The sequence below is a fragment of the Ambystoma mexicanum genome, chromosome 6q (assembly GCF_040938575.1).
Source record: "Ambystoma mexicanum isolate Mex_15411 chromosome 6q, UKY_AmexF1_1, whole genome shotgun sequence".
In the NCBI taxonomy this organism is placed as follows: Eukaryota; Metazoa; Chordata; class Amphibia; order Caudata; family Ambystomatidae; genus Ambystoma; species Ambystoma mexicanum.
In genome coordinates this window covers 408066697-408085989 of record NC_090937.1, presented here as the reverse complement: position 1 = coordinate 408085989, position 19293 = coordinate 408066697, and the positions used below count along the sequence as shown (strand labels likewise).

The 19293-nt window shown below is 43.5% G+C and overlaps 1 protein-coding gene across 2 annotated transcripts in view; it reads right to left on the bottom strand.

Moving 5' to 3' along the window:
- Nucleotides 1-19293, bottom strand: part of LOC138515518 (thioredoxin-like) — a 241721-nt gene that overhangs the window by 135681 nt on the left and 86747 nt on the right. For both annotated transcript variants that reach the window (XR_011282043.1, XM_069630319.1), the window contains one exon: nt 8215-8319. Coding sequence is in view for 1 of the 2 variants with exons in the window: in XM_069630319.1 (XP_069486420.1) it covers nt 8215-8319 (105 nt within the window). In the remaining variant the exon portion in view is untranslated. The remainder of the gene's footprint in view (nt 1-8214; nt 8320-19293) is intronic.

The window sequence follows — 19293 nt, the reverse complement described above, 5'->3', positions numbered from 1 at the left end:
TCCTGACAACCTTGGTAACTATTGCCCCATTACCCAAGATCCTTTCCTAGGTAAGATCATAGAGAAAAGGTAGCCGCACAACTTTAGCAACACATCAACACCAACAATCTCCTCCAAACCTACCAATCCAGGTTCAGACCCGAGACAGCAGCCCTACAGGTGGTCAACAATGCCCTCAATAGGATTAGGGAATGGTGAGCGGTGGAGTAGCAGCCCAGTCCAGCAGCACTCAAAGAAGAATATAGAAGAGGCCGAGAACCCTGCTTCAAAAAACCCAAACAGATTTTGGAAATTGGTGATATCCTAACATTCATGATGTCTATAAAGTCCTTCTCCACGTGGCCCAAGATGTCAGTGATGTTAAACTCTCTTTGGCAGAGCTCAACTTAAAACATGTCAAATTGATGGCAGAGTGACCGATCTGGAAAAATCTTCATTATCTATGAGCACTGAGATTGTGGGCAGCTTCCAAGCTTACAACAATCTGACGTCTGATTTACAGAAAGAGAAAGAAATGTGCTTGGATCTGGAAATGAAACTGAGGGCAAAAAGCATCAGACTGGTTGGTATGGAAGACATAGCTGATAATGAAGACTTGATGTCCCTGGTCATTCATATTTTTAATGAGAGTTTCAACTTTGGCTCTATCTCCTTGGCTGACATTGACAACACCTACAGGATTGGGAAACAGTTGGGGGCCAAGGCAAGACACATTCTGGTGACTTTTATGAATCAAAAGACAAAAGAAAGTCTAATGAGCTCTGTCAGATTGAAAGGGAATGCCTTCTTTAAAGGTAAACCAGTTTTTATTTACCCCGACTAGCCCAAATAAATCTTGCTCCTGAGGAAATCATGTAAAGGGGCTAAAGACTTGGCCAAACAGCTAATATTGAAACCATTTCTGAGCAAAAGTAATGTGTTAACTATTGTGATGCCTAATGGTGAGAAGAGTACTTCTGATCCTGTACAAGCTTTGCGATGGTTGGAACAGCATAAAGGTGAAATGGCTGCATCTATACCACTTAATTTGTGATGACTTTCTGGATCCCAGGTGGCCTCCTAGGTCTGATATGGAATGTTTTCACTTTATTCTTAATTTCATGGTTATTGGTCATGTTTTTTATATGCTGAAAATGGCGCTCTGGAAACAATTCATTTAAACGTCATTATTTTCGAAAATCCACAATGGAATCTTCTTTACTTGCCGGTGTGCTTGGCATCCGACTCCTGCATGTGTAAAGAACCCAACCTCATTGTGGTCAGATGATCCTGCAGTCAATGTAAAATGTCAACAACGCTTCAGGAAGACTGCCTTTAGTGTTATGGGCTGGGCCACAGCGATTCAGGGCTTTGGATTAAAGCTGGGGAATGATTACATGTCCAGTTTCCATTTCACATAATGTTATATCTATGCTTCAATGACCATGATCCCTTTGAGTAAAGGACTCATTGTTGCGGCGGTCAGATGATCCGGAAGTCGGCAAAGTATGGTTCTGGAACAAAGATTACCCGAAGTGTGACGTGCTGGGCTGCAGCGACTCAGCTTCAGGCTTCAAAGCCAGTGAGGGCAAGCGAGTATTGCTCCACTATCACAATGTTTAATAATTTTCAACCTCACTCCTAAGACCTTCTAATATAGCTACGCTCTCCCTTACAAATCCACAGGTGTCAGTTGATTACTTTCTGTGCCATGATCCTCAACTGATCATTTATGACATGGTGCCATTGCGCTATAATCAAAGTCCACCAATTGGTGAGTAATGGCTTGCCATCCCAGGGTGTCATTAAGTTACTCTTCAAGCTTCTCCTTGTTTCAAACTTGTGGATACCAGCTTTAACATTAAATTGTGTGGCTACTCTTTTCACTAAAGGTAACTGGTGATGCATGCAACGGAGCATACCTTAGACCCTGCATCAATTGATCAAGCTTCAACTTGGCCTATCAGACTTAATGACTATTCAGCCTATGTAACCTGCTTAGCTTATTTTGATAAGGGCTTTACTATGCATACCCAAGGATTCTTTTTTTTTTTACTGGTGAGGGAATATATACGTTTATTTTTGGCAAATGTAATTTGTAAAGAGGATCTTATTGAGTGATATCTTTAATGGCCACATTTTTTGATTAATTCAATGCTCACATAAAAAGTGGACCTCTTGCTGGCATCTCTCACAATGACTTATGAACTTATGATGTTTGGATGGATAAGGGGTGTCAGTTGATCATATTTATTTTTTCAAATATTTCATGTACTAGGGACCAAGAGGTTTATGGCTAATGATGCAGTGGGTGGAGTGAATTTATTTCAAAAATTCTTCACTGTGCATGGAGGTATTGTTTTTTGCATTGCGGTCTGATAAGGTATAGGTGACATTTAATCTGGGTTGCTAATTTCAAACTAGTTGCTGTACTTAACCGTTTATAGGAGGAAGCCTATTTGATCCTTATGCTCACATAGGTATACAAAACACTGGATGATGCTCTATGTATGGTCTAAGGTTCTTCATTAGCTTTGCTGCTTATAATTGTGAGGGGCAAAGAAAGTTCCCTTGTCTATTCTGGGGTACGGTTTGAGTATATGGGGTAGGAAATAACTGGTGGTGGTTTTCAATAAAGGGGGTTAAAGGTTGCTAGTGGCTTCTAAATACACCGTTGGGGTTTTGCTTTTTTGTCCCTCCTGCATAGAGGTTTGTACAGATATTGTTCATTTAAATATTCAGCATCCACTACAGGATAAGGGGTTGGTCACGAGGGTCCTTCAATTATACAATACCTTTCACTACATCATAGTTTTACTCTTTGAGCTCATATGGGATTTGGGAGAGGTCCTAGAGTTTGTTTCTTGTTAATGTTTTGATCGTTGTTAATTTGGTTGGATAGACTTCACAGGTTTGACTGTTTATTTAGAGGGTGTTTTTTCTGTTTTTGTTTCTCATTTTTTGTTTTAATTTTCTCTGGTGAAAGTGAAGCGATGGCCGCAAGGTCTATTAGCAAGAATAATTAGGATTTGTGTGTGATGTCTTGGAATGTAAATGGAATTAATAATTCCATTAAAAAAAAGAAAGTGTGTACAGTCCTGGATGAAATTAGGGCAGACATTTGCTTTTTACAAGAAACACACATATTAGCTGAAGAGATAAAATGTCTGGAGAAAGATTAGGTTGGTTTTGCGTTTGGCTCCTCTTTTTCGACTAGATCAAGGGGGGTTTCTATTTTGGTTCGTAAAAAGGCTCTCGTTAAAGTTTTGAAAGAATCTGCTGACAATAATGGAAGAATAGCTGCTCTGCCGTTTGAGATTCAAGGAGAGCAAATGATTTTGTGCAAAGTGCATGCGCCCTCTATGGATAATGGCACTTTTCTTAGAAAGGTTGCCTAGACGCTACAAGACTTGAATTCACCAAATATCCTTCTTGGGGGAGATTTCAATACTACTGTAGACCCTGTGCTTGATAGAAGCTTAGGTAGAAGGGCTGGTCGGAGTGATCCACATCATCAAGCACTCATGTCACTCATGGATGAGCATAACTTAAAAGACAACTGGCGCCTTGAATACCCCAATAAGCTTGAGTATATTTTTTTCTCAGGAGCGCATAGAGTGTACTCGAGGTTCAACGTGCTTTTCACCAGTAGGGCTGTGACAAAAGGTTTTATTTCATGTGAAGTTGGGAATATTCTGGTGAGCGATCATGCTCCAGTTACAATGCATCTAAAACTAAAATTTGAATGTTGTAGATCTTTTTCATGGAATTTAAAAACTTCTATTTTGTTGGATGATGAAATATTGGACAGAATAGTTTCTGAAGCCATTTTTTTCTTGTTGAGGAAAATCGTACCAGTGGCGTTAGTTTACAAAATATATTGGAGGGTTTTAAGTGTTCTATGTAAAGAGTTTGTCCTGGATTGTCTAGTGGTAGACGGAAAAAGGAAGAAAATGTGAGACAGGAACTTGATCAGAAAATTAGAGAAATCTCTCGGGATTTAATGCTTGATCTGTCTAATTCTCCAAAAGTGGGGATTTTGAAGAAACTAAAAGAGAGATGGATGAAATCTTATCATTAAAGACAGAACATCGTCTGTTTTATTCGCAGTGTGCTTACTTCGAAACAGGTGTAAAATGTGACAGATGGCTTGCATACAGATTGAGAAAGAAAAGTCCAGAAACAGCAATTACTTCTATCACTGAATCAGATGGTAGGATCACTTGTGACCCAAAATGGATAAATATGGTGTTCCATGAGTATTACATGGATTTATACCGTAATGAGGCAGGCATTACAGGAAAAGGGAAGGAATTATTTGGGAATCTTGTGATCCCAAAGATTTCCGATGCTGAGAGTTTGCTTCTAAGCGCATACTTGTCAAATGATGAGCTGAAAACAGCATCTCCAGGCTGAATACTGGTAAATCCCCTGGTCCTGATGGGCTCCCAGTTGAGTTTTATAAAATACTTCCAATTTCGGCTCTGGAACATTTGAAAGATATGTTTCTGGCAAGTTAAATGGAAAAGGTGCTGCCCTTGAGTACATGTCATGCTTCAATCTCAGTGTTCTTGAAAAAGGGAAAGGACAGCAATCATCTAGCCAGTTATTGCCCTATTAGCCTTATTAAAACAGACAATAAATCCTGTCTAAGGTTTTGGCTTTGAGAATTGAAAAATTCCTTCCTAAATTGATTGGTGAAGAGCAATCAGGCTTTATGAAAAAGAGACAACACTTCTAGCAATATTCGCAAACTATTTCTTACTATGGAAAAGGCAAAGGATGGTGACTTTGATGCTGCTGTCTTTTCCCTTGATGCTGAAAAGGCGTTCGATAGAGTGAATTGGGATTACCTATACTCAGTATTGAGGGAAATGACTCTGGGTAATGAGTGCATCTCATGGGTTGAGTTGCTGTATGCCAAACCAATGGCGGATGTGAAAACAAATGGAGTTAGGTCTGAACCCTTTTGTCTGGAGCGTGGCACCAGACAGGGGTCTCCCTTTTTACTGCTTTTGTTTATTCTGACGATTGAGCCGTTGGCTATTGCTCTCAAATCTGATTCAAGGATACTAGGTGTCAACTGTTGGGTAGTTATGCAGAAGATCTGGTTTTATGCAGATGATCTTTTGTTGATCCTCCAAAATTTAGATGTTTCTCTAGTGTTCCTGATGCAGACTCTGACTAACTTTCACAATACATCTGGTTACAAAATTAATTGGCTAAAATCAGAGGTCTTGCTGCTTAATCACAGATCTGATAAAACTCTAGTCACCGGATTGGGTTTTAGATGGTGTGATGTTAGACTACGATATTTGGGCATCTGGTTGACGACTTTTGTCTCTAGTATGGTTGAAGAAAACATGAATGATATCAGTAAAGACTGCAAAATGGATTTATAAAGTGGTCGCTCCTTAACCTGTCTCTCTGGGGCAAGGTCAACGCCCTTGAAATGAATTTGGCTCCCAAGGTTAATTATATAAACAGTATGTTACCCTTGAAAATTAAAAATCATTACTGGACCGATCTAGACTGCATGATGTAGGAATTTATTTGGCACAGGAAACCTCTGAAGCTTAAAATTTGGAAATTACAACTCCCGGTTGATCAAGGCGGATTGGGGGTTCCAAGTTTTAAAGCGTATCACTTAGCCTTTTCATCACAATCATTAATTCCTTTTCTGAGTGAGGTTCCAGACCCTTGGGCCAATGCGGAATCTTTGGCCCACTTGGTCCGGAGGCTTTGCTAATTACAAATACAAAAGAACGTGGTTGTAGGTCACTTGTGACTGGATTTCTGCACACTGCTTGTTGTGAATTGTTAGACCTGATGTGTATAGATGCTTTTATGTGTCAACGGGCATCAATTTGGCTGATCCCAAGGATTAAAGACAATGCAAAATCACTTTTCTGGCCTGATTGGTTTCTATGCGATATTAGAAGGATTTGTGATCTCCGTATGGATGGTCAATGTCTTTCAGCGAATGAAGTAAAGGAAATATTGGACTTTGGCGGCTTATCGGATTCTGCCTACAGGCGTTTAAAGAAGTCGGTACTGTTGATTGGACTAATAATCTGGATTCGGACATCTTTCTGGCTAAACCTATTGAGGGAGAGGGTTGGACTGGCTAGAAGAATATATAAACTGCTTTTGTCAAACTTTAAAGGAAATGAAAAACTGCGGGATGAATGGAGTAGGAGGATTGATTTTGATATTTCTCCAGAGATCTGGCAAAATATATGCAGAAATGTTTCTTTATGTTCTGTGAATTTGGGTGCTAGATCTCGACAAATTAAAATACTGAACAGAGTTTATTGGTGTCCAGAGAAATTGAAAAAAATAGGACTTTCTAATTGCGATGAGTGTTCAGGTTGTGTAAAAGAGATTGGCACCTTGGAAAACATGTTGTGGAGTTGTGTACGAGTCTGTGGTTTCTGGGCAGAGGTGTGTGAGGCCTGTGTTAAAATTAGGGGTGTGAATTTAAATTCGGATTTCAAAACAGTGATATTGGGAGATGATACTGAGTTAAATGAACCTCAGTTCGACACATAAGAAATGGCTATTCATGGGCGCTATTGTAGGCAAACGCTTGGTGCTTCAAGGTTGGAAAACTAAGATAGCTCCTTCACTTGAAGAATGGGTAGAGGAGATGCACAGACTTTCAAAGGTGGAAAATTTGATTTATAAATTGAAAAACAAATTCCTTTTATGACAAAATCTGGGGGAAATGTAATGACTTCATTTAATTGAAAGGTTTTTTTTTAATTGTTTTGTTTTTATTGTTTTGTTGGAGTGGGGGGCTTTGTTGTATTATATGTATATGCTGAGCTCACCTCCTGCGCCAAGTCGCTCAGATTTGGTATCAGCACTCCCTCCTGGGAAAAAAAACAAGCCCTTCCCCCCTCCGGGCAGCTTTAGATCCACCATCCACCTGGACACCGGCAATGCACTCCTCGTAGGTCTCCCGTTGTCCTCCCTTGTGCCCCTCAGAAGTGTCCTACACATGGCTGCACGCCTCATCAAGGGTCTATGCAGATATGGCCACATCACCCCATGCTCCTACAATTCAGAAAAGAACTCAAGACCCACCACTTCAAGGAATCTCTCCACCTCAACACCTAGGCCAACACTGCGCCCCTCGGGCCACCTGATTCGCTAAATGCTCCCTGCACCTTTGCTCCCCGCCATCCAGTAAAGATGTACCCCTCCTCTGTGCCCCTCTGTATCCCACCCCCGGCTGTATACCTGTTTTGTTAATACCTCTGAAAAGTGCTCTGTTATGCAAATGTTCTGTTGTGTACCTCTGTAAAGCACTCTGTTATGTATCTGTATTGTTGTGTACCTCTGTAAAGGTTGTAGGTTAAAGATTCGAAAACAAAAGGATTGAATGCAATACATTCGAGACAAAAGGACCGGAAAAAAAAGACCAATTTTTTTTTTTTGGGGTGGGTGGGTCCCCTCAAACCACTATTTTTTGTCCAAAAAACATTATTTTTACCTATAACAAAACCCCCCAAAAAAATACATTAAAAAAAGGCATTCAGTCTTTTTTTTCGGTCCTTTTGACTCGAATGTATTGCATTCTATCCTTTTGTTTTTGAACTAATGACTGGACACCCTCTGTAAAGCGCTGGGTTGGTTCCCGAAGCTAGGTCTGTGCTCAATAAATATAATAATAATAATAATAATGATTGGTGTGCTGTGAAGAGAAATGGCAGAGGAAGAGCAAAAGGACAGAATGACTGTGTCTAAAGCTGTACGGGGATTGCAAAATGGATATGCGACTAGCAACGCTGCTTGCCATTATAGCAAGCAGGAGGGATATTGGCAGTTTGAGTGCCAGAACAGGCCGCTGCTGCACGTTTCTAGAATTCCCACTGTCTCTCGTTTCTTAAATGTGAATGCACAAAATGTCCAACCTTAAGAAAGAGAGAGGGTTCGAGCAGCCAAGGTAAGTGTGATGATATCATCTGCAGACGAATGCCTGTAGATAAGCATGGCCCTTTTGTTGAATGCAAAAGTGAATGTAAGAGAGCACCCAGTTTAATAGACACGTGAGCGTTTCGCTTAGCCATTAGGCCCGGAGATGTTTGCATTTGCCGCTTTACTCTAGTACTGTTAAAACTGATGGTATTAAACAAACTGCATTTGCTGGGAGCCCTAAACAACCTAAGCATATCATTGTGAGATTCATGCATTAAAAACACAGATGCACCTATGAATAATTGCACTTACATTAAAAGACGAGCTCATTGTTCTGCAATGTCCACAGTTTCTTTGAAGAAATTCTGCCACTACAAGTCTGGAGCCAGCATTACGCAGAACTGAAAGAAAATCCTCCTATAATAAAAATCCAGGTTTATTTTTTTTTATTGGGCAATATAGTCAAATAAATGACTTTTAGCACATGTCGCATTTCGTCAAAACACAGTTTAAGATAACAAAATGTGCAATAAGTTCAGAAATCAAGTATTGCTGACACACAAATCCTCCAAAACCATTTTCATTCATAATGTTTCACATAATTTACAATAGAAAATTCAAAATGTTAATCCTAATTATACATATTATTCTGTGGACGTGTGACATCTTGAAGAACAATAACTAATTATACAATAAGTAATATTCATATTAATTACAGTCATCTGAAGAAATGCTCAAAGCGTGTGGAAGTTAAGTTTCGGCTCCCACAAGCATGGCTTTAATGTCCATCCAAAACCGTGAAAGTGTACATAAGAACAGTCATTTCCCTCAATTAACCTTAGCCAGAGCTGTGCAGACCAGAGTGATGTTAATGTGTGTTACCCATGAGCTACACCAACCCAAACGGCGGCAAATGCTCACAATAGACCAAGTAGGTTATGCCTGAGCAATACATCCTAACATGGAACAATGGGCAGACACACCCAACATTTGACTGATAGCAATTTACACTCTCATCAGCAACCCCGCTGTGTTAAAAACAATCTCAGGGAGAGACTGACTCCATCAATACACAGGCATGCAAGCACTATGGGTGCTCTTTAGGTTATTTTCTTTTTTGATGTTATTTATTTTGCAAGGCGCAACAGGAAAACAGAGAGAACGATGGACAGAGAGATTCTGGCTGTCCTGCCTCTAGTAAGGAAGGCCCTTGCTTTGTGCTGGTGTGCCGCCTGTCTATTAGTGGATAGAACAAGAACAATTTACTGAGGTTTTTTCCTCAGGACAAGCACGTGATTTCTTCAATTTTCACCAGGACACTTTTGAAAAAGAGCAGCTTTATGAGTGCCTTTTAGTATAAAAGGAAGACAGAAAAAGGGGATAGAACACACCAACTCAGTAGTTACGGCAATGAACAACTTTATTGGCCTACCCGCTTTCTGCCGGATTCATGGAATTTTATGCACAGTTCAGAGTGACTTTGCATTGCTGGAAAGTGACTTTGCACTGCCGAACCAAACCCTGATTCAGGGAACTGTGCAAAGTGCATTTTTGCAGTGCAAAGTCCGTGCAAAGTCATTTTGTACTGCACAATGACTATGCACTGACTTTGTACGGACCTTGTACTGCAAAAATACACTTTGTACACTTCCATGAATCAGGGTTTGTGTTGGCAGTACAAAGTCACTTTTCAGCAGTGCAAAGTCACTTTGAATCATGAAAAAAAATCCATGAATCGCCCCCTGGGTGTCTAAACAGTATTCAGTAAAAAGGTCGTTTTCATTTTCATGAAATTTGAGAGATCGATCTAGAAAGACCGCTCTGAGAAAGCGCAAAGTGGTCTTTCTAAATTGTAACTGTCACACACCTGCTGCACACAAATGCGTGCAAGGGCTGACAGGCTGACCAAGATGGGCTGGGGAAAACGGGTTTCAGGTAAGTGTGTGTTTGTGTGCGTGTGTGTATCAAAGGGGACAGTGTTTGTGGTGGGGAGGTGCTAGGGAGAAGGAGTGTGTCTGTGTGTATGTATGTGTGCATATTTATGTGAGGCAGGGCTGGGTAAAAGGTGTGTGTGTGTGTATGAGTGTGAGGCAGGGTTGGGGCAGAGATTGAAGGGGGTTGGGAGGTGAAGCCCCCCCCACCCCCGATTTCAAAGGTGGTGGGGGCGGGGGGATTGATGTATTTCAAATATTAAAGGCTGCACAAAATCAACCAAACAAATCTTATATCAGCCTTCAGATAATCACATAGAACCATCTAAACCTGATTTAAATCTACAATTAAAATTCTATTCTATATCAATGATATGCTATGATATGATATGGCATTTATAACGCGCATATACACAAGTGTTTCAAGGTGTGACGAGGCAAGGGAGGGGAACAAAGGGAGGACAGACAATGATCCTACTAGGCCAGGTGTCGTTCGGATTGCACAAGTGCGTGGGAGGGGGTCAGGGACAGTGCAGTACATGGGAAAAGATAATAAGTAAGAAACAGCCAGCTTGTGGCAAGTGCATGGGTAAGTGCAGACATCAGGTTTCAAGGGCTGGTAAGGGGGACTGTAGGGATACAGAAACAGTCCCCAAGTGCGGGGGTTGCCAGGTGGGCAGTGCAGGTCTGTGACGCTGGCTACTAACATGGGTCGGACCTGGGCCCGAGATCAGATGGTGTCCAGGTGGCCAGTGCAGTTCCGATTACTGCCAGGAGGTCAACAGAGGAGAGGAGGAGAAAAGGCGGAAGCAAAGATAAAGGTTTTGAGGTGCTTCCGGAACCAGAGTTGATTCTCCTCAAGTTTAAGGGAGGCAGGGAGGGTGTTCCAGAGGGAGGCACCAGTCGAAGAAAGAGATCTACCACCAACTCATTGCTTGGACAAGCGACTGACCCTGAGGGAGTTAGAGGCGGATGAGCAGAGAGCACGAGAAGGAAGATATTTAGGGAGAGAGAGCTGAAGGTATTGGGGCCCTTGACCCCAGAAGGCCTTCTGGACGATGCAGAGGGTTTTGAACTTAATCCTCGCAGACACTGGGAGCCAATGCAGAGATTTCAGTCCTGAAGAGATACGATCCCTGGGCTTGAGGCCAATGACAAGTCTTGCAGAACTTCCTGTTCTAGATAAGTTGCAGAGGGCGGAGAGTAGAAGCAGGTAGATTTAGAAAGAGGCTATTGCAACAGTCCAGCCTAGAGAGAACCAGAGCTCTGGAGACAGTGAGCAGGAAGGAGAGGAAAGGAAGAATACCTCTGAGGAGGTGCAGCTGGTAGTGTGACTTCTTAGTGATGTCAGAGATGTAAGGGGAGAAGGAGAGTGTGGAGTCAAAGATGACACCGAGGTTTTTTGCCTTGCAGGTGGGAGCAGGAAGAGGGCCAAGAGAGGCCAGCCAGAGAGCTGCAGGAAAGGAGGGAGCGGGTGTGCCGATGAGGAGAATCTCATTCTTACTAGCATTAAGGCAGAGGTTATTGGCGGCACACCATTCCTTTATAGCAGACAGTCAGAGATAAGGGAAGGAAAGGAGGAGGTCGAGGGTAGCCTGAAAATGAGATGGGTGTCATCCACATAGCACTGAAAGTTGGGGCAGAGAGCAGCGACGCGACGGGCAATGAGTGCCAGGTATTCGTTGAACAGCCATGGAGAGAGGTTAGACCCCTGGTGGACACCTCAGGTAAAGAAAAAGATAGCAGAGAGGAAGGACCCAAGTTGGACCTGAGAGGGTCGGTCAAAGAGGAAAGAAGTCAGCTACGCCAGAGCCTGACCAGTGATATCCAGGTTATCACGAAGATGGTTGAGCAGGATGGCATGGTTGACAGTGTCAAAGGCAGAAGAGAGATCAAACAGGATGAGGACGCAGGGAGTGTTAGGATCAAGGTTGGAGAGCAGGTCTTCACAGATGTTCAGGAGAGCAGTTTCCGTGCTTCTGGCAGCTCTGAAGCTAGACTGATGATCATGAAGACAACCAACAGATTCAGTGTGTAGATTAAGCTAGGAGATGGCCAGTTTCTCCAGGAGGTTGCCCACGAAGGAAGTGATGGAGATTGGGCGATAGTTAGCCGGGCAGGAGGGGTTGGCAGAGGGTTTCTTAAGAAGAGAGTGCACAAGTGCTTCAGGCGGGATGGGAAGATTCCAGTGGCGAAGGAGTGATTGCAGAAATCAGCCAGGGCAGGAGCCAGGGAGTCGATGTGGTCCTTGATAGTTTTGGAGGAACAGGGATGAACCTGTTTAGACGAGACTTTCATAGATTGGACTTGTCTGGAAACCTTGTCTGCAGAGAACAGGGGAAAGGCAGAGAAGGAGGGAGGAGAGGTGGTTGGAGAGGGGCTAGAGGAAGAGCAGGGAGTAGAGGGAGGGAGGGGATAGGCAGAGAGTGATGACAGAATGTCCTTAATTTTAGAGATGAAGCGAGAGGCCAGTGCTGTGCAGAGGGCCTGGGAAGGGACAGGAGAGGTAGAGACTGCAGCATGATTGGCCAGTTGCTTGCAGAATTTAAAGAGTTCAGTCGAGTTGTTAGATGCCACAGAGACGTGGGCTTGGATATGAGCTCTCTTCATGGATAGGACAGAGAGCCGGTATTGCCTTTGGAGCAGGCAGCAGGCCAGTTTGTCAGAGGATGTACATGAAGCACGCCATTTCCTCTCGGCCACCCTGCACTTGCGTTTTAGGGTGACGAGGTCCGAGTCATACCAAGAGTTTAACCTTGGCCTTGGGGTTCAGACGGATTCTCATGACAGGGGCAAGGATATCCAGAGGCCAACTTCAGCAGTGAAACCCGCCAAAGAAAAAACAAACAAAGAGACCAAACCTGGTTTGGCACACAGAGTAGATCTCAAGATGGACCTTTACAACAAGAAATGGTGAAAAAAGAAGACCGGGCCATTTTGCAGCCTGCGGTAGGAACACTCGATGGTAGTAAAAAGTAAACCACTGCCACTAGCCATTAATTGTAGAAAGGGTAACATAAAAATGTTACATAAGATACTAGACAAAGGGTTAATAAGTAACCCCTCCAGCACCCTGTTGTAAGATAGTGTGTGCTGGGTCTAGAAAGTTACAAATGTAAGTAAAGTCAGTTTCACTTCACTGCTCTTGGAACTAGTTGTTTATCCAAGAGAAGGTATTTAAACCTTTGGGAAATTTGAGAGACATCCCTGTGTCACTGCACTGAAGGTGCTGTGTGACACAATGTAAAATGATGATGCCTATGGAGTTTGTCAAACTCCAAAACCAAAAGAAACACAGTGTTCAGATTATAGAAAAATACATGAGAGAGTGGGGAAAAGGTCTCACTTTCTCCAGAATAAAAATGTAAAAAGTCCTAAAGTCCAGCAAAAGTGCTGGGGGTTTCCAAGGTAGAAGGGAATTGGCAAATTTCGGAGAATTTTCCCTAACACCTAGCCCCATAATCTCACCTGTTTCTGCAGTGTTACACGTATACTTCATGTAGTCCCTCCTCAGGAGATGGCTAGGGGATGCTTTTAGATAATTTGGTGTTTATTACTGATCCGTAATATAGGGTATAAGGCCTTTTATGTGGAACATTGTGGCTAATATTTTGTTCCCTATCAAGATTATCAAGATTATCCATCATACATTTAGCCATGGTTATCATAGATAGCTATAGCTATCAGGTATGTAGTGTGTTGATAATTTTACCACACAGTAAGAATAATAGGAACGTTATACAAATAAAAGAATATACATAATATGGTTTGATCAAAGCAAATGTGTTCATAACAGAACAGATGTTAAATATCAAAATCAAGATCGAGAAATGTGTCAATGCAGTGTAGCATTGCACAAATGACATAAAATAATCTAATATCTACTAGGGAAAGCCACTTATACAAAGACCTTCACTGCAAAGCAGGTATTAAGCCAGGCATAAATAGAGAATACAGAGATGGTTTGCACTAGCAATATCCCCTTTCCTTTAGCAATAGATTTGAGGTCTTGTATCATAGAATTTTGTAAATAAGCACAGCACAATATAAAATTCATCATAGCTTTTTTGGCCTCATAATCCAATCACAGGAATACACTCTGTTTCTTTACTCACTTTTGGTCCAATAAGCTACAATAGTAAATCTCTTTCAATGAGAACACGGCAGTGATTGTCAGGTCGGCCAGTGCATTGGCAGACCTCCGACAACACAGGAGGAGATTTAGACAGAGCCTCTCAATTTCCCAAAAAGCAGGCAGAATCAAAGCATACAGGCTTCTTAAGTGGTTGATTGTACTTTGGTTAAGATATGAAATGTTATTTTGTAACCCATCCCATGTTAAACATTGTTCTGTTTATGTTACCTATTTTGTATTCACTTATTAATAAAATAGTTTTGATAAACCGTGACCTTGGGAACTACCACTATATAGCCAGTGCTCTTTTACTCTTTGTTGTTTTTCTCTTTTTCATTTATTGGATCCCTATGTGTATCCTAATGCATTTTTAAGACTTTGAGGAGAAGCTAGGAAACACTGTGCAAAACCAAAGCAGCCAATGGGAAGACAATTGCCAGCAACAAATTGGTGCTGTAGATGCACAATGATGGACTTCTATAATTGCAGTCTCCTGCTATGAGGTTATTTTGCACTCACAAAAGTAAAACAAAAAAGTCCTTTGTGGATATAACATCTGCATTTTACAGAGTGAGCCAAGAGACCTTGTGGCGAAGTTAACCCAGTAGGAAATCCCTTCTAGGCTACTGTAAATCAAAAGCACCACTCATACAAACACTAATATGAAGGTGCACTTGAACCATAGGGGTGATTTGACCGCACCAGTGTTAACTGTCAGGGGTGTGCATCAGGGTCGTTTCCATTTCCCTTTTTGTTCAATCTTTATCTCAGCGATATAGCAGATTGGCTACGTCAGGCTACAGCTTAACCCCTAAGTTAGGTCCCCTGCGTTTGCAGTATTTAGCATACAGAGACGACCTGGTGATTTTCGACCAGACCCCCATCAGTTTACAACGCTTTTAGTTGCCCTGAAGGATTTCATGGGCGCACATGATCTGGGGATAAATGTGCAGAAAACACAAATCATGGTCTGTAGCACAAAAAGGAAGATTTCCTCATTCTCCTGGAAAATCAAGGGTGCCCTCATAGATGAAGTAAATCAACACATATATCTTGGGTTTACGGTTAACAATTGGAAAGCAGAGTTTAAAGAAAACATGTGGCATCTTCTCTGCCCCACTAAGGTGGCTCACATGAGTCGGGCCTGCTGGCAGGTGACCGTCACTGAGGGTGGGGTGGGAGACGTGAGTCGGGGGCCTGCTGGCAGGTGCCCGTCAATGGTGGGTGGGGTGGGGGACATGAGTCAGGGCCTGCTGGCAGGTGCCCATCAATGGTGGGTGGGTGGGGTGGGGGACATGAGTCGGGGCCTGCTGGCAGGTGCCCATCACTGGGGGTGTGATGGGGACATGAGTCGGAGCATGCTGGCAGGTGCCCATCAATGGTGGGTGGGGTGGGAGACATGAGTCGGGGCCTGCTGGCAGGTGCCCATCAACGGGGTGGGGGACATGAGTCTGGGCCTGCTGGCAGGTGCCTGTTAATGGTGGGTGGGGTGGGGGACATGAGTCGGGGCCTGCTGGCAGGTGCCCGTTAATGGTGGGTGGGTGGGTTGGGACACATGAGTCGAGGCCTGCTGGCAGGTGCCTGTCACTGGGGGTGGGGTGGGGGACATGAGTTGGGGCCTGCTGGCAGGTGCCCTTGAATGGTGGGTGGGTGGATGGGGTGGGGGACATGAGTTGTGGCCTGCTGGCAGGTGCCCTTCAATGGTGGGTGGGTGGGTGGGATGGGGGACATGAGTCGGGACTCCCAAGTGCATGGTGCCATGTAGCCTGCCTGCAGGGCATGGTATGGTGTTATGGGCTGCCTGCGGGTCATGGACTGGGGTGATGGGCTGCCTGCGGGTCATGGTCATGGTGGATGGGCTGCCTGTGGGGCATGGGGAGCATGGATGGGCTGCCTGCGTGTATTCCGGGGGTGCGCATGGAATTTCACACGCGATTGGCCTGGCGCAAGCGGGGTACGTGTATTCTGGGAGTGCGGGGGAATTTCATACACGATTTGTCAGTGTGTGGCCTCCTGTGTGTGCCCCACCCATGCGCCGCAGGCAGCCCACACCACAGGGGACCACCTCACATCCCTGGCCATGCCCCACAGGCAGCCCATCCACCATGACCATGATCCGCAGGCAGCCCATCACCCCAGTCCATGACCCGCAGGCAGCCCATCACCCCAGACAATTCTGTTGCTAATAACTTTTAACTCGCTTGATGGATATGGATGCAATTTTCAAAACCAAATGTTTGTCCCAACCTGCAAATTGTGGAAACAAACCGTCACAAAATGAAAAAGTTATTAAGAAAACAAAAAATCCAGAGTTCCACAGTTCAGTTACAGCTTGAAAAACGCTGGGCAGATTTGGACCAAATAAGAAACAACGTGAGAAGAAAGCATGGACTCACATTTCTTGACTGCCCATCCACTTTGTACCCCTGCTCCTTAAAAATGTTACATCGGCCTAGGTACTTTTTAAAGCAGAGAGGGTGAGCAAGGCTAATAACCTTTGACTTGCTGGATGGATTGGGATGTCATTTTCCAAACAGAAAGGCTGTCAAGAGCCCCACTAAACTGGAGATTTGGGGAGCAATTCATTAGAAAATGAAATGAAAAAGCTATTAAGAAAACATAAAAATGCTGTTTTCAGCCTACTCACATTAATTTTCCCATAGAGAAAAAGTGAATTTTTTGAACAGCCGACCTAGAAAATCACTTGACAGATATGGACCAAATAAGAAACAATTTTGGCATAATGCAGTGACTACATTTCCTTGACTGGTTTGAAGTAAATCAATCTAGTAGTTTTAAAAATATTTGAAGAGAACATGGTGCCGCCTGCACCTTAAAACCTTTGTATCGGTATTGGTGTTTTGCAGAAGAGAGGCTGAGAGAGGCTAATAACCTTTGGCTTGCTAACGTAGCATGAAAACCGCTGGACAGATTTGGACCAAATAAGAAACAATTTGGGCACAAAGCAAATATTCAACAGAGACATTCCTTTAAATCTTTATATATCTTTGCCTTCCATCTCAGAAAACAGAAATGCATCACACAAACCAAACAGTGATAGGGGTGATGGCCAGAAGAGGGCCAGGGAGGTAATATGATTTTGAGGGGAGTGGGGGCACCATGGAAAGAGGAGGAAGCACTGTGAGGAAAGGGAAGAGTATCAGATTTTCAAGCATTATCAAGGCAATACCGGGGAAATGCCACAGGCATGGGTAGGTGAATGCACTAAATGTGTAGTTTGTGGCCACTGAGTAGGTCCAAAAGAAACATATCAGGGGAACATGTATAGAGGACACACGGCCAAAGGCCGTGGCAACTGGCCATGGCTGAAGGTCATGGCTACTGGCACGGTAGTGTTTTAAAAAATACAGTGGGCACAGACAAAGGCCCTGCTCACTGGTCAGGGCCAAAGTCCCTGGCTAGCGGGCCTGAAAGACCCATGTATAGTGGGTTCAAAAGAAACATATCAGGGGCACATGAACAGTGGACACAACCAATTTCTGTGGCCACTGGAGATGACCTAAAGCCATGTCTACTGCCCCAGTAGTGTTTCAAAATATACAGTAGGCACCGCCAAAGGCTGTGCTCACCAGTCAGGGCTGACAGCCCTGGCTACTGGGCCTAAAAAACATGTATAGGAGTCATTTCTGAAGACTGTGGGTCCAAAAGAAAAATATTGGGGGAACATGTACAGTGGGCACACCTAAAGGCTGTGCTCACTGGTCAGTGGGCCTGAAAGGCATGTATGTTGGTCATGGCCAAAGGCTGTTGCCACCCAGTGGGTCCAAAAGAAACATATTGGGGAACATGTACAATGTACACGGCCAAAGCCACTCGCCTGTTATAATATTGAAAAATACAATAGGCCGAAGGCCATGCTCAATGGCGAGGGCTGAAGGACCTGACTAGTGGGCCTGAAAGACATGTATAGTGGTTATGGCCGAAGACCAGCCACCTAATGGGCCCAATGGAAACATATCAGGGAAACATGTACAGTAAACACGGGTGAAGACCATGGCCACTGGCTAAAGCCACTGGCCTGTTAGTGTTTTAAAAATGACAGTGGACATGGCCAAAGGCCCTGGCTGAAGTCAATGGCTGGTGGCCCATAAAACACAATGGTATAGAAAAACCGTGAAATTCACTGAATACAATTTTGCTGCAGGGAAAATAAGGTGAGCAATACATTTTAACAAAACCTTTGAAATTCAGGGAAATCTTTAGTTGCAGTGGTGTTAAGGTGAACATTGATGGAACAAAACCTCCGAAATTCGGCAGCCAAGTCAAGTAAAGCCACTTTACTTCCCGCCCCCTGTTGCGCACCTTATGACCACAATGATGGCATCACAGGTGACATCACCTATGGCATCAGATACAAGATCACTCAGTAGGTGTTGTGATGGCATCATGAAGTAAGACACAGACAACAGACTTACAGTTCAAACCAAAGATATTAATTAACTTAAATATCAGAATGGTAGAAGGCCTAACTTGGCCTATGTTAAGGTGGGATTTCCCCACCTGAACGAAACTAAGGAAAGTCTGAGTTCAACTTAAAAGTGCGTCTGTGTCCAAAACATATTATTGCCCTCACAACTAAAGCTAACCAATGTGTATTGATGTTAATAACAAAAGAAATAGTGGTCAAGTCAAAGTTCTGAGCTTTCTTTCAGCTCCCCTTCCCCAAGTGCGAGAAAGTTCCACAAAAAGTCTCAAGATTCAATTTCTCACGTTTAAGGAAATACAGTTCCAAACAATCCTCGGGGTTCCCTTCCCCAAGTTCCAAGCAACACATTTAAAAACAAAGAGGACTTGAGGCTCCATTCTCTAGACATAACATGCAGTTCCTCAAATTTCAGGTTTCCCTTCTCCAAGATGTTTAACTCTGCCACTTATACTTGTTTCAGTCTTTTCAAAAGTGCCACATAACTCGAGGTCAGCCTGACCATCCTTCTGGTTTGCTTCACCAGTTCACTTATATCTCCTTGGTTTGGTTTCACAATGTCTTTGCTTTTCATTATTCAGGGCTCACTGGTCTAGTCGCAGTTGTCTGACCACACTGTCCACCCATCACAGTTTGTGCAACCAGGATCCCTAGGCTCTACAGCCCACACAGGCTTTTCAGCACTTGCCCCTCTACACCAAGTCACTTTTACTTAATTCCTCTTTGTTGGCCTCTTGGCTTTATGTGCAATGTTACACTTCTCTGACACCTCCTTGTCAACCTCTTGGTTCTGCCATCACATGTCACACACCTCTTGCCAGTCTTTGGCTTTGCCGCACTGCATTCACTCATAAAAGTTCACTTTGTGTGGATCTTAGTCA